Raw genomic sequence first — 19,575 nt, 5'->3', positions numbered from 1 at the left:
CTTAATGTGGTACTAATTAGCTCACAAACTTAATTTAATAATTTATATTCATGTACATTTATCTTCTTGATTTTCCTGTAAACTTGTCTACCTACTCTTTTTAGTCACGACATGACCCACCCAGATTAGCATCTGCTACCTGTGGGCATGTCCAATTTGTTGACAATACCTATTAGAAAAATAAAGAACTGAACTGAACTGAAGTGAACTGACATTGTACTTGAAGGGTTGTTTTAAATTGAGTTTCCAATGTGAGTGGTAATTAAATGGGAAATCTAGATGCCTTTAACAACATCTACATATAGGCCCACTCAGAAATTATGTCCCCTTTAACAACATCTAGGCTGGCTCAAAAAATATGTCCCTTTAAAGGAGAAAAGGATGTAAGGATTGCCATGTGGTAACACTACAGCTGTAGCTGTGTGATAACGCTTGTACCTAACTCACCACCGCAGATACAGGATCGAATCCTGAGCTTTTATGTGTATTGAGATTTGTCAAAATCTCTATCTTTCTCCATGGGTTTTTCTCCCTCAGCAAAATCAACTCCCAGCCTACTCTATCTGGCTGTAGTGCTGTGCTCTGAGTTCATACGTGAAGCTTAGCTCCTTCACTCCAACCTCATTGAGCTGCATGCTTAACAATTCAATCCCTGACTGCAAGCAAGGCTGATTAGCAAGGCAGATCTCTCACTCTATTTAATATCTCTCAACACAAAGATGAGGTATAAAGGGGTTGCTTTGCCTTCTTGTTTTGTTCAAGTTTATCCTTGCATGACTAATAATCCAAGATGTCCATCAACAGCCATAGCTCAGCACGTGGAGAACAGCTAGAATCAGAAAAGGGGCTACATGTACACAGGGCGCAACAAAAAGGCTGTCTGATAGCCGGGGGTTAGTGGAACAACGTTTCGGGCTAGCTCTTTGCTCTTTCTTATCGGGAGTTGCCTATCGGGCAAACATCATTTGAATTAACAAGTGTGTGGCATTGCTGGTTTTTTTTTTTCTAATGCAGATTTTTGAGCAGACATTAGTGTTTAGCAGACAGTTTGAGAGAGAAAAAGAAAGAGTACAAATCTTTTTGGGGGTAGCTCCTTAGAGACTTGGGCTAGTAAGATAAAATCAGAGCTTGCTTAAAGGGTACATCAAAACCTGTACACAGCACCAAAATGTTAGGATTCATGTGATCATGAAATTCTTTCATCCATACGCTACTGTGAGGACAACATAATTATTATGCTTTCACTAACACAGTGATTTTCATTGAAGCCAACAAGTGCAGATTTCAGCGAAGATTCCCAGGAAGACACTTCACCTGATGTGCCCAGTGTAATTAGATCAGCACATTGGCCTCGACAAAAGAAAGAGCGCTCTGAAAATGCAGTGAGAGTAAAAAGAACAGATAAGCCTGTGAGTTGAATTTGTGGGTGGATGTAAGCTAGCCTTTTAAATGTAGATAGATGTACAGTAAACAAGGCATGTTTTTGTGACATAGCAAGTAGGGAATGAAACAGAGAAAAATTAAAACAGTTTGTATTGTTTTTGCTGAGAAATGGCGAACTTTAGTGTTTCAATAAGTACTGACAAAAGGCACCTGCTACTTTACCCAGAGAAGTCGGCCACTTTCTTCCCTAAATTGGAGTAATTAAAGACAGATTCTTTCAAACCTATGATTAAAAGGTTCATCGCTTAGAGTTTGGGAGATCTATTGTAAATAATTCATAGACCTAACTGAGTAGGTGACCCAAAACAAGAATATGAGTAGAAGGAACATAGCAACAAAATAGCTGTTTTAGATAAAAAGTATTCTGATTGGTTCCCTGAGGGGCCCAATTTTTTGCAATATGGATCGCTAACCTAAAGATGGACTGGTCACGAAGAAGGGTATGTAGGTTGCCAAACTGTTCCAATTTTCTGTTTCCATTTTCTTGGACATAAAAAGAAAAATGCAAGAAATGTTTTTTTATTTAGACATTTTAGACTTCCAACTGGTACGAATTTTACTTTCCAGAATTGTGAACACTGAAGCAGGTGAAGAGGCAAGACTCAAAGAATAGAAAACCCTGTGCAAGAGAGCCAATAGAATAAAAACCTTATTGAACTATTATAAACTTGTTTGGTCTGTCCTGGGAAAATATTGGTCTCGTTCCTTTTTTGCAAGTTTATGGACCTCTCCTTTCAGGTTTGGTCGGCCATAAACTTACAAAAAAAGGAACTCAACCAATTTTTTCCCATTACAGACTCAAGGCTGTGCTCTAACGGTGGCTGGTCACCTGAGGCGACTAACATTTGGTTTCAGGCAAGTAAGAAAAAGTACCCTGTGACCCCAGCTGGGCACTCTGGCGTATTGTATTTCTAGCAGATAAGGCGGCGAAAAATTTTAATGTGCTGGTGGTTACAGTTTACAAAACCTGTAAGGGCCTGTTTATATGGTCTCAGGTACCCTAGACAACCCTCCTTTTTCCACTCACTTGTGTAAAAAATTCTATCAACCGTTGACATGAGGTGGGCAAGACAGCTCAGGTAGGCGAGTTGTCTCACCTCGGCAGGTAGGGTAACCCTGACAGGCAAGACAACCTTTTCACATCTAAACAGTTTGGCTCGACCAAGACGAGACAGCAAAATCGCTTTACTTCTGTATGAACTGGGGAAACGCAGGTGAAATGTTTGGGAGCCCAAAGGGTTCCCTGAAATTTTCCTTAGAACACAGCCTTGCAAACCTCACGCTAATTCAATAACATCTACTGTATTTATTGAAACTTAGGTATCCATGAAGGAGCATGTAAACGCCAATGAAATACAAAGTGAGCATTCGTGCGAAAACATGATACATGTCTCTTCACACCTAGAAAGATCACTGTTTCTATGGTTATAATAAAAATCATGCCTTTAGATGCCTTTAGTGGAATCATTTAGTATTTCATTGGTGTTTATATTATACATGTGAATAGAATATTATGTGGCCGCTTGGAGATACAAAATTTCTCTTTTTGTGTTGAAAAATATTTCACTCGTTGGCATTTTTTAACGCTCAAAGAGAAATTTTGTAACTCCGCGTGACCATGTAATATCCTCTATTTCTTTGCTTAAGTTATCAGAACCCTTGCTTTTGCCCTCTCCTGTAATTGTGATGTTGTTATGAACTAGTTTTTGCTTGTGTTCTAGCTTTTCACTGTTGTGCAGAATGTGAAACAAGTGCATGAGTGTTTGGAGTCTGGAGAGGACCAGCAAGTAAGTTAATGCAATTCATGTGACTGTTAAAATTACCCTATTTTGATTGATAAAGACTTGAAATACAAACATGTACAGTTTTCATTCATTCATAAGTGGACTAAGTAATATATCAAACACGAGAAGGAGTGTTTCATCGGATATCCAAACACGGAGAAGCGAGTTGAAAAACGAGGCCGAAGGCCGAGGTTTATAACCGATTTCGAGGTGGATGGATATCTGATGAAACACTCTTTCGAGTGTTTGATATTGCTTCTCAAAGGACTAAGTATTTTATGAGATATTTGGGATCAAAGTTGGCGAAATTTTATGCTAATTAAGACCACATATCCAAACTTCTTTCATGGTAGTGATTTCTTTTGTTTTTGGCTTATAAATTATTAATGAGTTTGAGAAGGAAACATGAAGGACTCAGTGATTTCAATAAATAAGGATAAATTTGACAGCTAAACTTAGGGTCACAGGGATGTCGCTAAGCGCCGACTGCCGGTGAAAATCGCCGCTTGAGAAAGGGGTGATCGCCAGCTGAATTTTTGCCGTCGATCGAAGCAACTGAGAAGATTGCATATTATTCTCTACAAAGTTTAAAAGTCATTCGATGTGTTAACAAAAAAAAATTGAATTTCTTTTAGTCTACACAGAATTATCATTAGAATTTATCGATACTGGAAATGAAGTGAAAGTGTTGTTTAAGTACGTTTGTGCATGTCTTCTCTTTCCCTGTATTTGCCACCTTGAACACTCTTGGCGGGTGTTGCGCAACACTGGAAACAATCTTGTTACCAGGTCCCTTTGATGCTCAGAGCACGAACTTACCGCCTCAATAGAACCTTCAACCTAATGAATTTATTCTTAGCTACATCCCTGGGGTCATGGAAAAAGTCATGGAAAGTCATGGAATTTTAAGCACTTAAAAGAGTACGAACCCTGCATTCCCCTCATACGTGTCAACCTGTAAATGATAACTTGAGACTCTTGCTTCCTATTAACTGCCTTATTATATAATAGAACTTGTGGTTCAGTTTAATTTATACTTGGTTCAAATTTTTCAAAACAGTTCAACTGTAATTTTCCTTTAATTAGTTGTTTTAGATTGTGCTGATGAATATTAGACAAAGAAAAAACAAAATTGAACTGGTTTGAAAAAATAATTGTAAACCAAGAAAAAATTTGAACCACAATTTTTTTATGACTGTTTCTGCAGTTCTTTGATGATGTTGAGTATCTCCTGGATGGTCTCAAGCAGAGTCGTTCAATGCCAACCCGCTGCGTGAGTGCCTTGGATTTTGCATCTCATTGCTCTGAGGCCTCTTTCAGAGTGAGCCTTAGGGCCCATGGAGTATCACCCAAGATTTTTTCTGCTCTTCGAGATGCACCCTCTGACAAAGTGAGAATTATTCAAATGACAAATTACACAGTCAAGTGATTAAATTAAGATGCCTAGGTTTCTTAAAAGATATGTTTTGAAAGACTTTTCAAAATGACAAAATTGAGTGCTTTTTATTGTTGTAAATTTTATTGGGCAGGTACAAAAGTCGGACAAGATATACTCGGATTGCTCACCTCGGATGGACGTAAAAAAATGATAAGGCCTCGAGAAATCACCCTAGTCCTAATCTTTAACAAGGCTGCTGCGTAAGAAAATTTTAAAGGGGCCCTCAGAGATAAACGCTGAGAACTTAGGAGCCCAACATATGAAGTGAAAGGTGTTGCTGTGAAAAATTAAGGCGCCCAGAGCTATTCTTTGGGAGCCCCAGGCTACCGGGCTTCTGTTAGGCAATGTTCAGCCTTGTTTAAGAAAACATGAAATAGTTTTGGTTTACAAAGCCATCTTTCACTCACTCCCAGGGGTCAAGTACAGTACTTTACGGATCATGTTGTTGTATCTACTTTTCAGTGTCTTGCTCTTTGTACATCTGCAATTACGCTGATGTTATCACAGGATCGCCAGAATGCTGACTTGGACCGATCTGTGCTTGGTGAGAGAGAGGTTTTTACAATTTTTTTTTCCCTGAACGTTCTTCCAATAATGAATGTTATTCTTGCTGTAGTCTGGTCTCTGCTAAAACAAAAGACAAAAACTTTTGTCCTTTGTTTTACCTGTATTACATACATTGTATAATGTAGGACCGGGCTACATTGTAGAAGGGAACAGGGCATTGAAAAAGATGCTCAACACCCTCGTGCTAAGCTCGATTTTGCTCCCCCATTTATTTTTTTGCTGTTACATTGAGCCTGGTTTGCAGGCTATGTTCTATTCAATTTGTCTATTTTTTGTCAGATATGTCCTGAAATGCCTACAGATTTTGAAAAATAAGCATTCTCTTGCTCTTGTCCCCAACTTCAACTCCTCTCATGTCTCGGAATACAGACAACTAATGTCTCAAAGTGTCTCCCAAATGCTGCTCCTCAAGTAAGGATAAACTGCTGTATTTACCCTGACCTAAAAATAACATGAGCCTTTACTCTGTACCCTTATTGTTGGAAATAGGAAGCAAGGGCTTAGACATTTGGCTCTGGACATTTCTGGACTTAAGTGTTTGAACAAAGTGATAACATGAAATGAATCATAATTATATTGAACTGCATTGCACCGGCATTGCGAGGTCATGGCTTCAAATATTGTTGAAGTCCTGTCAGTGAATTTTACAGGCTTCGAGCTTGAGCTATGCTATTGCTAAAATAGCATTCATAAGTGTGAAGATCATATAGCTTTACATGATTAAGCGTTTTTGGTAATACAGTATAACCACAATACATGTAATACTAATTTAATTATTGTGGTTGTATAATCATACAGTAGTTATGTTAGTAAATAATAATAATTATTATTATAGTTGTTAACAACTAACATGTCAGTCAAAAAAGGGTAGGTACCTTAATGTGTGTACTGCGAGGTTCCACAATAATAATAATATTATTGGTAGCCAGCTCAAGATATCTCTCATGGCTGACAAATGCTGGCAATCCAGCCATGAGCCCCCTCTCCTGCAACCTTGCATTTCAATGTAGACCATTTGTACAGCTGTAAAACTTGTTAATAATTCATGATGGGCAAACAAAAGAATTTTATTAATCATTATCTGTATATCTGATACTACGGTAGCCCACAATTATCACATCAAAACCAAATGCTCACAGCAAATTCAAATCACTCACAACACTAATTACAAAACACTCACAGCAAATTCAAATCACTCACAGAGAACTTACAAATCACTCACAGCAATTACAAATCACTCAAAGCAAATTACAAATTCAATATGTACATGTATCACTTCAGGAGAGATGCCCTTGAAAAAAAGAGGGAAGCCAGCGAAACAAAAGGTTAAATAAACAAAACAATGCGGATCCATGCTTCTCACACATGCATGTGATGTAATTTTCTGTTCCTGTCAATACCTACTAAATTTGAAATTTTGATGAAACATTCTCTAGCAAGTCTTTTCAGTTGTTTATATTACATAAACTTGTAAAACTGTTTGAATCTTGCAAGCAATTATTCAAAAAAGCCAAGAAGATTTATTAGTTTTACGGATTTCAATGCAGCAATCTTTGTGGCAGTTACAGTGCGTTTCACAAAACTTTTGACAAACAGTTTCCGAACTTTGTTTGAAATTCCTGAAGTTCGCTACAAATTTGGCAATTTCATTACGTAGTTGTTATTCAAATTGTGAGCGTAGAAACGAAGTTGTGAATTTCACCACGAACTTCGTTGGGAAGTTAAGGAGTTTGTTGGGAGAGAAGTTCGCACCGTTCGGTGTAAATTTAACAGAATTTTCTTAGAAGTTGGGGTTACATTGATTGCGAATTACTGGTTTTAAAATGGGTTATAAAAGGTTGAAAACTGAATATTCCCAGATGTCAGTGCCCGACACCTGCCTAAAAATAGAATACAATTTCTCTCGTGTGAACTTCTACGCATGGTTGCTTAAAAGTACTTTACAGTTAAATCTATCAGAGATAAAAAGAAACCCTATTTTCAGGACATCCATCATTCTAGAAATAGTGCAAGAAAACAAAAGATTTCAATGTCATGTTGTTCAACTTTTGTCTTTACATTTCTAGTGTAAACAAGATACGAGTCATGCCATCTGTCTGTAATGTGAAGTCCCGGCTCCGTACCTCTCAAATAATTTACCTTAAAGAAGTAAACATTTAAAAATTAGTCTTGCTTGGTTGAGAAATTTTTTCACTTAGTTTAAATTCATTTGTAGTTATATTACCAATCCAACTACACCGAATGATGTGAACTTTCCTCGCAACGAACTTCGTAACTTCCCAACGAAATTCGATGTGAAATTCACAACTTCGTTTCGAAGTTCACAATTTGATTGACAATTACGTAATTAAATTGCTAAGTTCGTAGCGAACTTTGGGAATTTCAAACGAACTTCGGAAACCGTTTGTCAAAACGCACTGTAAACCATTCGTTTGACTTAGCTAGTTTCCTTTCCTGTGCACCTGATTACCTCAGAGGTTATCTTACTAACCTCATTTTTTCAGTCTGTTCTGAAAGATACAGATCCTTGTTTTTTCCCGTTGATTTATGTCTTTCATGCTTGGGCAACTCAGTCCGTAACTTACACTATGGACCTTGAAGTTGGTTTACTCCCTGAAGTACAGAGCATTCTTATCAGTAACATATTAATTTGTGTTTATGGTAGAGCTAATGATGAAGCTGTTAGCTGTGGACAGTAATAAAGAGCAGTCAAAGGCACTGAAAGATCATGACAGATATGTCACAAGAGTCAGGTTTGTGATATTACTGTAACAGTGCGCACAACCACTTTTGGCACTTGTTGTTGTGTGCAAGCAACTAGTCAATCATCCTCACAGGTGCATAAACATCTTCAATGTCAGTAGTTGCATTTGAAATCGGAGGTGCATGACTTTGTAGAGCTGGTAGACCAGTGAGACAGATTGTCCATTCAGGACCTAGATATTAATGAACGAGATCCCCAGGTGCTCTTGTATACGTTGCGAGAGCATCTGACAGTTGTTATGGTCATAGGTCACAAGTTCGAATCCTTATCAGGACTCTGTCTTTTGGCCAACTCCCTACAACTAGTCTATCAAGTTGGAATGATGTGTTCAGGATAACAAATGCATCTTTTTTGTTGTTTTTCATCACCTCTAAATATCACAAGTTCAAACCTGAAAATGTTTTTCAAGTCGCCAGTTGGCGCCAATATAAAAAAGTTCATTTCAGACCCTGGAGTGGTTACTAGTCGTCTAAAAAATTGGACTTTCTCTGTGGTTGTGCATACTAATAATAATATTATAGTAGTTACAGCAATAATACTGGTAATAATAGAACTGTGATGATGATGATGATGATGATGATAATAATAATAATAATGACAGTAATTGCACCACCCAATAACAATTATAGCAATAATAACAATATTATTACTATAATAACAACAATAACAATAAAATTAATCAACTTGGCCACGACATAATCAGAGCTGAGAGGTGCATTTGCCCATTATGCCATCCTAACTCCTCTTCGCTTACAGCACAGACTATCCCTAAGTGGCCAACCATCCAGCTATTAACCCATTGACTCCCGGGGCTTCCCCATTTACGAGTAAAATCGTCTGGCATTAGACGGTCTGGTCGGTTCAGGGCGGTTTGGGAATCAAAAGGTTAACCCCAGCCAAACACACACACCAAAGGTTATTATACTCCTTCTTAATTGACCAAAAGAAACTCAACTTTAATTGGAAAGTGAACCCAAGAACAGAAGAAAAGATACCGATAATAAGTTTTCAATATTCCACCCTTTCAGTTTTTACTGCAAGAAGGGTGAAGTGTCGTCTATAACCTGAATGACAACACAATTATCTAGATGCTTACCAGTAATTTGATTTCTAATATAGAGCATTACTACAAAAGCAGAATGGCTCTGATGATCTACTTGCTGGAGATGATGAAGACATAAATGTAAGTTCCATCTGTAAAAAAAAAAATGTAGAAATGTAGTGAGGTTTCATATCTGTTAATTGGTATGTGTATCATTTATTATTTATTGTTTATTATTATTATTATTATTATTATTATTATTATTATTATTATTATTATTATTGTATGGCAGTGTTTCTCGCTGATGTAATGTGTTCTGTGATTGGCTAAGAGCAGCTAAGCGCTAGGGCGTTATTCTCCCGTAATGCCCATGGGCTGATTATGGATTATGCAAATGAGTTTTGTCTTCTTTAGAATGGTTCTGTTTGCCATAATGATTATAACAAACTAGTAGTAATCTCAGATTATGAAAGTGCGTTTGACAGTTGCTTTGGAAGCAAAGCAGAAGGGTAGGGAAAGACCTTGTTTTTTAATATGTAGTCTATCTACCACTTATTTATTTTTGTAAAAGGTTGTTGCAGGTGGGTTTTGTAGTCAATCACTAGGGTTTACAAAACAGTTTATAAACAAAGTCAATCCTAATAATTATATAAGGTCATGTTCAATAAGGGTAGTTCAAAATCCAATAGGAGTCAAGTCCAATCCAGCACATCGCGTGCATCGAATTGAGTTGAAGCTGATTACATGTAAATGGTGTTTAAAGCAGTACTCTAACTTGTCCTAGCCAGTCCTGTCTGGTTGCCAAAAGTTCCAAATTAGAGTTTTTCAAGAACAAACATTCAGGTCAAGGCGAAACACCGGTAAAGAAAGGTTTGATAAATTGCTCGATGCTTGTGTGAACAAAAGGTTTCATGGTGGGTTGAAGGTAAAAACTCGCCGATCAGATGAATTGACCGCAATGTTGTGTAAAAGTTGTAAAGGTCATTAGTTGCAAAAGTTTGTGAGATGGTAATGACCGGGTGTCACCCCTGTGAAAAAATCGCAACTCCGACTTATTAGCAGTGCGAAATGCAGCATGTATTTCCTGGAAAACGCAGTATCAATCATATACTGAATGGAGATACTTAGAACAAATCGCCTTGGCGAAATGAAAAAATAGTCACCTGAGAGGACATGTGCTTATGGGTAATTACTAGTCGTAATCTCGACAGTCGCTTAGCCTGTATTTCCATAGGGTTCCAGGCCAAAAAACTAAGCATGTGACCAAAGAGACTGTCATCAGATTGAGATCAATACACATGCGAAAATCCACGCGAGGGTGTCCCATCAAACAACAAAAGAATCTTCGGGGTTGACAAATTTCTTGATTCCCTTTTGGCAAAATCAGGACCTGTTCTCCTTCGATCAAACATAACCAACAACATAACCTTGACTGTTCAGTTGTTACAGCCAAATCTCAAACCTCGGTCTAGCTGTATTGACATCGCTATCGCTCGGTCAATACGACAAGGCCTCAGTTTGAGATTTGAGTAATTAAGTAGTTACAGCAATTATTATTATTATTATTATTATTATTATTATTATTATTATCATTATTATTATGTAATAATTATTGTACAGTAATGCTTTAGCTCTGGCAGATGTTATACCAACATTTCACCAAAGGAGCGAGCCATTAATAATTGCCAATGGCCAAAAGTCCTTAGAGTCATTCCTTTTTCTTCAACTTTCGAACACCTCTTCCTTACGATCCTTGCTGTTCCTAACAAGGCTGTTTTTTGCAATAATCCCATCCTTATGGTAATCCCTAGCTTCTCAATCCATGCATCCAACCTTTTTGATTTTCCTTTTTCAGGATGTTTTTATATTAATTTTGTGTTGTAACTTCCTGAATAAAATGAAATACATGTTATGTTAGGTTATGTTTGCTTACCACTCCAAGTGTACCAACTACTGGTACTGCTTGCATCATCATCATCATTATCATGATTAATTTTATGGAAATCTCTGAATTAAGGACGGTACCTACTATTATTATTGCGCCTACATTGGTTGCGCATCTCGAGATACTCGGATTTCCTATTGCTGGTGCTTTTTAATAGAGGAATATTTTTGCGCAGTTAAAAACTATATATGGAGAAAGCAGAACTTAGCAAGTGATCTTGGTATCCAAAAAGAAAATTGGGGGTAACCAAGCATTTTTAATTGAGCTTCAATTTGGAAAAGAACGCAATACATTGCTTTGTATTTTTAAACTTTTTACAAATATTGTTGATTAATTATCTTCGAAAAATGTGTGGTTACCCCAAATTTTCTATTTAGATGTCAATAACACTTGTTAAGATCTGCTTTTCCTGCAAATTCAGTAAACCGCACAACAATGCCTTTGAACTAGTAGGCACCCTCCTTAATAAGTTCATTTCTTACAATGAAACCTACTTTTTGTAGATAAATTCAACTAAATATTTTCTCTAGAATAAGAATTATTAATTATTATTTTAATCTATACCCACTAATCAAAGTAAGCCACAAGTCTTGTTTGTGCTTAGTTCTGTTAGTTAATTAACATGTTAATTCTGTCTTGTTCTTCAAGCCAGCATCTCTAGTTTGTGAGTCATTGTTATCATTGACATCTCAGCGGACTGGCGAGTGGTTTAAAGAGGAGATAAGGACTCTACGAGGACTGGATCATATTATGGATATAGGTATTAAACTTACCTATATGGTTAAGCCACTGACTTTTCCTGAACTCCCCCCTTGTTGACAGGTTATCGATCATGTGGTGTTAGGCAGAGCAAAACAGAAAATTATCAAGTCTCAGTTTTGTTTTCATCGGTTGTTTTCAAGACAGAGACGATCAGATCACACAATCACCACAACAGATTTAATCACTCCAGTTGAGACATTTTATAATGTGAGCACATGTACACTCAGTAACCAGTAGCTACAACTTCAATCCAAGAGCAAAAACAATGTTGACTAGAACATTTCACTTAAACTTGAGCTCTCTCGCTTAAATCCGAAACTTCTGGACAACAACAGTCTTGTGTAAACATGCTATTCATAGCGAAGTCGCGACCATTAACTTAATTATAGAAATTGACAACTTCATTTCTAGAATGTTCTGGAACAATAAGAAAAAGTAAGGAAACTCTAGAAAGTTCTCAATATCATAACAGTCTCACTCCTAGGAGTCAGTGGCTTAAAAAGAGTTATTTAATGTCATCCATGGTAGCAGAGGTAGTCGCATTAACACACATTGGCATTATGTTTTGCCAAGTGCTGTCATTGCTCTTTTGGTTTCTTTTCATTTCCTGCAATCCTGAACAAACAGTCCAATAATACCTCCTCACCCTTCCCCACCCAAAGCAATGAGGTTTATGAAGAAGCTCAAATAACGATGCTATTCCGGAATCCTTCAATTTTGGAAGGAGAGGTGGATCATCAACAAGAAGATTTATTTTAGGAGAAGGAAGGAAAAATTTTTGTCCAGGATTGGATGACCTCTTGTTCCTGCAAGACAAGAAATGTGTGCTAGTTTAAATCACTACCGTACGTGGGGAAAACAAAAATGGTGATGGTTGATATATTTTACAGATCATAGACAATAGCTTTACGTATAGGGGAATCTCTGGGGACCAGGGTTAGTGGAGTGGCGAGATTTACTTGCCTTCCACCAATGTGCTCCTTAATTCTCTCCGATCACAAATGATCGTGAAGATTAAGGCGCTCTGTAGATATTGATGGCATAGAGAGCAATCGTAGGGCACAGTACTCGACTGATGTTAATAATAATAATAATAATAATAATAATAATAATAATAATAATAATAATAATAAACCCAGTAATTTTATTCAAAATTAGACAGAGGGTACATTGTTTGTTTCACTACGGCTGGGGGACTACAAGTATTATTGTAGTAATAAAAATTTACACCTAAAAATATAATCATTATAGTTACAAATATAGAAGAAAGTTGGAAATTCACTAATGAAAACATTGGTATGTATGGTTTGAAAATTTAGGTCTCTGTATAAAAATTAAATGACAATTTCCTCACTCTCCTTCACTAGTTTCAATTTATCTACATGTAGGTCAATGCTAAAACTTTCCCATGCAGCTCTTCTAGATCTCACCATTTGTTGCCTCTCAAGCAAAGTACGTATTGCAGATCTCAGCAATGAAAACAAGGTTTTGGCCCGGATCCATGAAATTGTTTCAGAATTATGTTCTCCCTTCTTAATAGCAATCAACGCGGCAAGTTAAGAATCCGATCCCACCAACGCGTCGGCCAACATGTCGGCCAATGCGTCAGCCGACACACCATACATTCTTTACTCATTGTGCCACTTGTGAATAAATAATAATGATACTAATAATTATATAATTATATATATATATATATATATATATATATATATATATATTATTATTATTGTTATTGTGCATACGTTCTGCGCATCTTGATATACTCGGGTTTCCTATTGGAGATGCTTACCAATACAAGGATATTTTTGCGCTGTTTAAAACTATGCGGAGAAAGTAGATCATAATAATTACTCTCCAAAAAGAAAACTGGGTGCAACCATGCATTTTGGAGAGAGAATTAAGTTTCAATTTGAGAAAGAACACTATACATTGCTTTGTATTTTAGAGCTTTTTACAATTAATATTATTCATCAACTATCTTTGAAAACTGCGTGGTAACCCCCAATTTTGTTTTTGGATTTCAATAACACTTGACAATGTTAAGATCTACATTTGCTGCATAATCATAAACCGGGGCAAAAATACCTTTAGTAGGCACTGTCCTTAATTAATTAATATTAATTTTGCCTCCACATGTAATTTGTGTAACTTGCTTTTTTAGGCATTCAAACTATTGAACAGCTCCTAGCAAGGCACATTGATGGCAAATTACGTGAAGGAGCAGTTGCAAAGCTGAAGAAAATGACAAGGTGCATGAAATTGCTGGAAAATGTGAGTTTTCACTGAAAAGAGACTGACTGCTTCTAATCAGCCTTTATGGAGCTTATGTGATGTATAACTCTTTCACAAAAATATATCTGTTTGATAATTAATGAATAAAAGTGGTTATCTGAACTGAAGTATCTGAACTGGTAATCAGCAGGGCTTGGTAGGTGTCTCAAAAACGAAGACCTTAAGACCCTAAGATTCCGAAAACTCGAAAAAAGTAACCGAAAAACCCTCAATTTGGCTAACCCTAGGTTTAGGTCTAGTGTTTGTCAAATTGAGGGTTTTGGGTTTTGGGTTTTTTTTAGTTTTCGGGGGTTTCATTTTCGACACACCCAGGCCCGGTTGTTCGGAAGCCGATTAGGTAACACCAATTGCACATTGAAAATTAACCAAGACGTTTATTTCCCTATTCCCAAATGCTGTTCAATGCTGATATTGGGCAAAGCTTTACATTACAAGAAGTCCATCTTGACAAACAAAAAATTATAAGGAAAAGAAATGTTCACCAAAAAGTTGAAACATGAAACAAAAGTTAACACTAATCCTGGATTAAGTTAATCGGCTTTCAAACAACTGGATCCACGTCTTAAACTAAAGGTGTAGGTTTCAGTACCTTTACTAGTATCCAACCACAGATTTCTGTAAGAAAACTTCACAATTCACATACAGTAGGAGCTAGGCATTTCCATGTATTTTTTAAACTTATTAATTTTCCTGCCATGAAGTGGGACAAAAGTACCTTAAGTTTATTAATCGTTAACATATGTAAGGAAGCGAAATGTGGGGAATTTCCTTCACTCTTCTTAGTGGAACAAAACTTTTTCATTATCAAAAATGCATATCCTCATAGAGGAGAGGACACATTTTACATCAGGAATTAACAATCTTTACAATCAAGGATGGCGCAGTGGTGAGAGCACTCGCCTCCCCCCAATATGACCCGGGTTCGATTCCCAGACTCGGCGTCATATGTGGGTTGAGTTTGTTGGTTCTCTACTCTGCACTGAGAGGTTTTTCTCTGGGTACTCAGGTTTTCCCCTCTCCTCAAAAACCAACATTTGATTTCATTTGCGTTAACTTGTTAATTTCAATTTACAGTGTCCCCGATTAGTGCTCTACAGTGCTAGAAGATTAGACACTTAAATAAAGTTCCTTTCCTTTCCTTTCCTTTACTCTTTGCTACATAAAAGTTGTATTTGTTTATTCTTGTATTAACCTCTGTGAAGGTATATGTAGTTATTATTACAATAATATTATTAGTGACAGTGTTGACAGTTTAACTTTGAATTTCCTCAGGTTACAATTCAGAATTCTGCCAACCAAGAGTGCATGATTTGTTATGAAAAGGGATCTTTTGTGGCTGCACTTGTTAGGTATTAATTTTATGAAAAGTAGATTGCCAAAGAAATGAAAGACTACTTGTCATTTACATGTAAACCACTGACAGTAAAAATTATGTTTGAATGCTGTGGTTATTACCAGTATATATGTGGCACTTTGTTTCATGTGACAAGGACTCTATGTGCTTTACAATTTAGCTTTTTTTTGATGAGGAACTTCTATTATGGTGCAAAATAGCAGCTTTGATCATCTTACTGACTGAAATACACTTGTATGTTGTTCATTAGGCACTGGGTTGGGAATGGGAGAATAATTCTACTGCAATTGCATGAAATCCTCCAGCTACATTTGTATCTTGGTGGCCATTGTAGTTGAACAAGAGTTTTGCTCTAATTCAGACAATTCATTATTAATACTATTCTTAATGAAAACCCTGAAAATAAATGGTAGGTTCACTGAGTACAGAAAGCTATCTTATACCACAAAATTAACGTGGTGTCCTCGTTTTTTTCAAACAGTGTGGGTTTTTTAACATCTCACACAATGGCTTTGAGACAGGGTCTATGGTTTACTAATCAGGGAAGTCAAGAGTCTAACGTTAGAGTAGTACAACACCAAACTCCTGTATGTCAACAAAAACATTGGCGTGGCTGACTAGGGTCCTTTAACCTGCAACTTCCCACACAGTAATCCCGTGCTCAACCAACTTCCCGAATCAGCCGGTTGACTTTATAAAAATATTGTTGTTTAATATGGATTATTTAATTAAAAGTTTATTAAATAGTAAATATATTATTCTTTTTTGTTTTTGTTTTTTTGCAGATTGATGCAGTGGTGTCTAAATGCACTCCACAATGGAATTACTCGAAAGAAAACCAATACTAAACCAGATAAAGCATTTGAGGACTGTTTCTTCAGCATTCTAAAGGTTTTCTTAAACCTCACCCACAATTTTGGTAGGTTACAGGCATTTAACTTAAATATCTAACATCACTGGTAGCTTTGCGAAGCTGATGTCTTACTGAATGGGGATTTAAGCAATCAGCTCATTAATGTAAAAAATTGCAATCCCCCCAAAAAAGGAAAAAGAAGAAGAGTCAGAGCAAAATCCTATACTTTGTCCTTCGAACAGAGACTAATTACTACAGCATTCTGAATAAAATGTATAACACTACACAACAAAGGAAGGTTTACGTTTTTGCAAACATTGGCCGTGTTGCACTTATATTTGAACAGACGTAACTGATTAGAGTGTAATGTGAAGTGCTAGGTTTCTACCCCATATGAACCATGTGACATTACATTACACTCCAATCAGTTAGGTCTGATCAGTTAAGTCTCTAATCAGTTAAGTCTGTTCAAATATAAGTGCTACAAGGCCAACGTTTGCAAAAACGTAATCCTTCCTTGTACTTGTACATGTTCATGTTCATTGTCACGACTTCAACATCTTGAGTTCCCACGGCCTGCTTCAGTCTGACCTTGTATCTCAGTCGGTAGAGCAGCGGTGATCTAACCCGAATTTCATGGGTTCAATTCCCACCCTGGTCAGAGTTTTCTCTGTCCTTGTGTTGGCCCATTTCCATTAGAAGGGCTAATGCTCACATAGTTCATATGGGGTATAAACCTCGCACTTCACATTACACCCTAATCAGTTAAGTCTGTTCAAATTATTAGACTTACAAAGAACACGAGATGAAGTCCCTGGTGTTGTGGTCTTTCCATTCAGCAGCTCCACATCAGTTGGCAAGCTGACATATTTACATAAACGTCTTTGCCATAATTATACCGGTAAACTTGTAAAGAAAATTTAATATTTCCTCGTTTACAAAGAACATCAACCTTTTGTTTTTTTTGCAGAGGCTGGCAGCTCTTGTATTGGTCAACAGGATGGATTCCTTTCTTCACTTCTGTCAACTGTTTTGCAGGTCAGTGAACTGCATAGGTGAGAATTAGATTCTGTAAATTGAAATAATCATTGATGTTGTTTTGGTTCTTTGAACAAGTCTCATACATTTTAGAAATTTACAGCCAATTTGTGTATTAATTTTATTACCGTAACGGTGCTCAAATTAGTGGTCGTCCGGTTGTCCCAGACAACCAGAAAGTATACCGGGCGGCTAGTTTTTGGTAAAATGAAAAGGTTGGTTGCCCAAAGAAAAAACAATGGACAACCCAGCCAAAAATAGAAAATGTATTACATTAAGCAGCACCTGCCTCAGTAGACGGTTTTCTGTTGTCAATTTTTGATAGTAGTGTGAAGTTAACAATAACTAATTTGCCACAGTTGAGCATTTTCGCGTGTTTTGAATATCTGTGGCTTTTACAAAAAATTGTTAGATGGGAAAATTCACATGTACCTAGCAATTGGGGTCAAAGACTCCATTTTGAAAATGCTAAAACTTAAACCCAGACTTCCACAAAAAAAACCACCAGCGCACACTTAGAAAGTTCTATGGGATACTCAAGCTCCAACGCCAAGCAATTGCATCTCGACACGGCATTCATTTACTTGTAAGGGTTTAATTCCCAAGGGACAACCAAAATTTATGGGTTTAGTTGGCCCGCTTTTGAAACAGGGACAGCTTGGAATTCCCTGAATAATTTCGAGCTCACTGTTATAAATGTCAAGTCTTTGTGTTTTTCACAGTACAATTTACTACGTAGTATTGGCCTCCCTCGCATTTTAGCCATAAATTTAAACTGGAAAAAACACAGTCCATAACTAACTTTACATTGATTAAATGGGTTAAGGGTTTAATAGAGGTTGTACATGTACTTGCCCTCGCTGCTAACGTGGTCCTTTTTCTATGTTTAGTTGCCACAGTTTGTTACAGAGAACAAGAAATTTGACCTGCATGTGCTAGTAAGTTGGCAAGTTATAATTACAAGTCTAAACACTTCAGTCTGGTCCCCACTTAGTCATAGTTTTGTATGATGGATAGATCACTGTTGCTTATCCTAATAATAATAATAATAATAATAATAATAATAATAATATTATTATTATTATTATTATTATTATTATTATTATTATTGTGAAATGGAAAAACATTCTGCAAAAGGATGGACTGCAAATTGTATGTGTTTTTGAGACTACTTTTATTTTTTACTAGACAGAACTAAGCCAACAACCGAATCTGTATTTTTTTTCTATTTCTCTTGCTTTATAAATACAATGTAATCTCTGAATGTAAATAATATTATAATTGTTAATAGCCTAATAAAGGTGAACCAATAGATAATAGAATTGAGAGAACACTAGGTTACTTCAGATCTGTCCATTGCTTTTAAAAGGTTTGCTTTGACAATAGTTTCTTCGAGTTGTTTGGATCCAAAAATGCAGAATTTGTGCTGACGGCTCGGAAATCAGATTTGTAGCACCACACCTTGTTAAAAGGAAGAACAATACTTGATCTGAGTGCATTTTTGTTATCGACAAAGTGAACAGCTTGTGACTTCAAAGAAGAGATTGCCTACAATCGACCGAAGTGGAAAATGCCATAATACTCTTTATTTGTACCCCCAACTTTTGAATATTAAAGCATTGTTTTTGTTTTCCCTTGGGACCATTGTAAGTCCCAAGAGAAACAGGAAACAATGCTTATGCAAAATTTGGGGGACAATGAGGGCGTTTTAACTAACTAAGGCATTTCCAACTCGGCCAATACAATACAATACAATACATACTTAATTGACCACTCTGGCTTTTCAGGGCCATTGAAACACAATCAACAGAATAGAACAACAACAACTTTTAAGCAATCCAACTGGCTGGAGGCAAACCAATTGGCTATTTACAAATGCAGCAGAGAGGTTGAACCAGGGACTACCAGAAACAAATTCAACGAGTGGTCAGAACAGGTCTGAACTCAGAACCCGGGGATCTAAAGACAAGCATCCTAACCACTGGGCTGCACTGCCTCAACTTTATTTGTGTCTTTTCACTTGTTTTTCAATCAGAGTTTGGAGCTACTTATCAACTTGGTAGAAGAGAGTAAACAGAATATTGCAACCCTAGTGCAGTTACGAATCTCCCCTTGTCTTGGAAGTGAAGATGATGGTAGTCAGAGGGGACAACTTAGCTCAATTAAGGCTCTAGTGCAGTTGTTCCTTATCAGAGAGGAAGCTGCAAGGAACACTGACGAGATGACATCAGGTTTATCGACTGAAGGTAAATAATAATTATAATAATAAATAAAAATAATTATGATGATG

General features: G+C 36.8%; 1 protein-coding gene across 1 annotated transcript in view; it reads left to right on the top strand.

The window, feature by feature from the left end:
- Positions 1 to 19,575, top strand: part of LOC138003920 (wings apart-like protein homolog) — a 31,289-nt gene that overhangs the window by 6,219 nt on the left and 5,495 nt on the right. The window contains exons 3-15 of the mRNA XM_068850237.1: positions 1,269 to 1,409; positions 3,165 to 3,230; positions 4,435 to 4,617; positions 5,128 to 5,209; positions 7,898 to 7,985; positions 9,116 to 9,179; positions 11,632 to 11,743; positions 13,910 to 14,019; positions 15,313 to 15,389; positions 16,180 to 16,313; positions 17,218 to 17,285; positions 18,176 to 18,223; positions 19,321 to 19,531. Coding sequence (XP_068706338.1) covers positions 1,269 to 1,409; positions 3,165 to 3,230; positions 4,435 to 4,617; positions 5,128 to 5,209; positions 7,898 to 7,985; positions 9,116 to 9,179; positions 11,632 to 11,743; positions 13,910 to 14,019; positions 15,313 to 15,389; positions 16,180 to 16,313; positions 17,218 to 17,285; positions 18,176 to 18,223; positions 19,321 to 19,531 — 1,384 coding nt within the window. The remainder of the gene's footprint in view (positions 1 to 1,268; positions 1,410 to 3,164; positions 3,231 to 4,434; positions 4,618 to 5,127; positions 5,210 to 7,897; positions 7,986 to 9,115; positions 9,180 to 11,631; positions 11,744 to 13,909; positions 14,020 to 15,312; positions 15,390 to 16,179; positions 16,314 to 17,217; positions 17,286 to 18,175; positions 18,224 to 19,320; positions 19,532 to 19,575) is intronic.

The sequence above is a fragment of the Montipora foliosa genome, chromosome 5, assembly GCF_036669935.1.
Source record: "Montipora foliosa isolate CH-2021 chromosome 5, ASM3666993v2, whole genome shotgun sequence".
Classification (NCBI taxonomy): domain Eukaryota; kingdom Metazoa; phylum Cnidaria; class Anthozoa; order Scleractinia; family Acroporidae; genus Montipora; species Montipora foliosa.
Note: the sequence above shows the minus strand (reverse complement) of the source record. Positions and strands in the feature narration are given on the sequence as shown.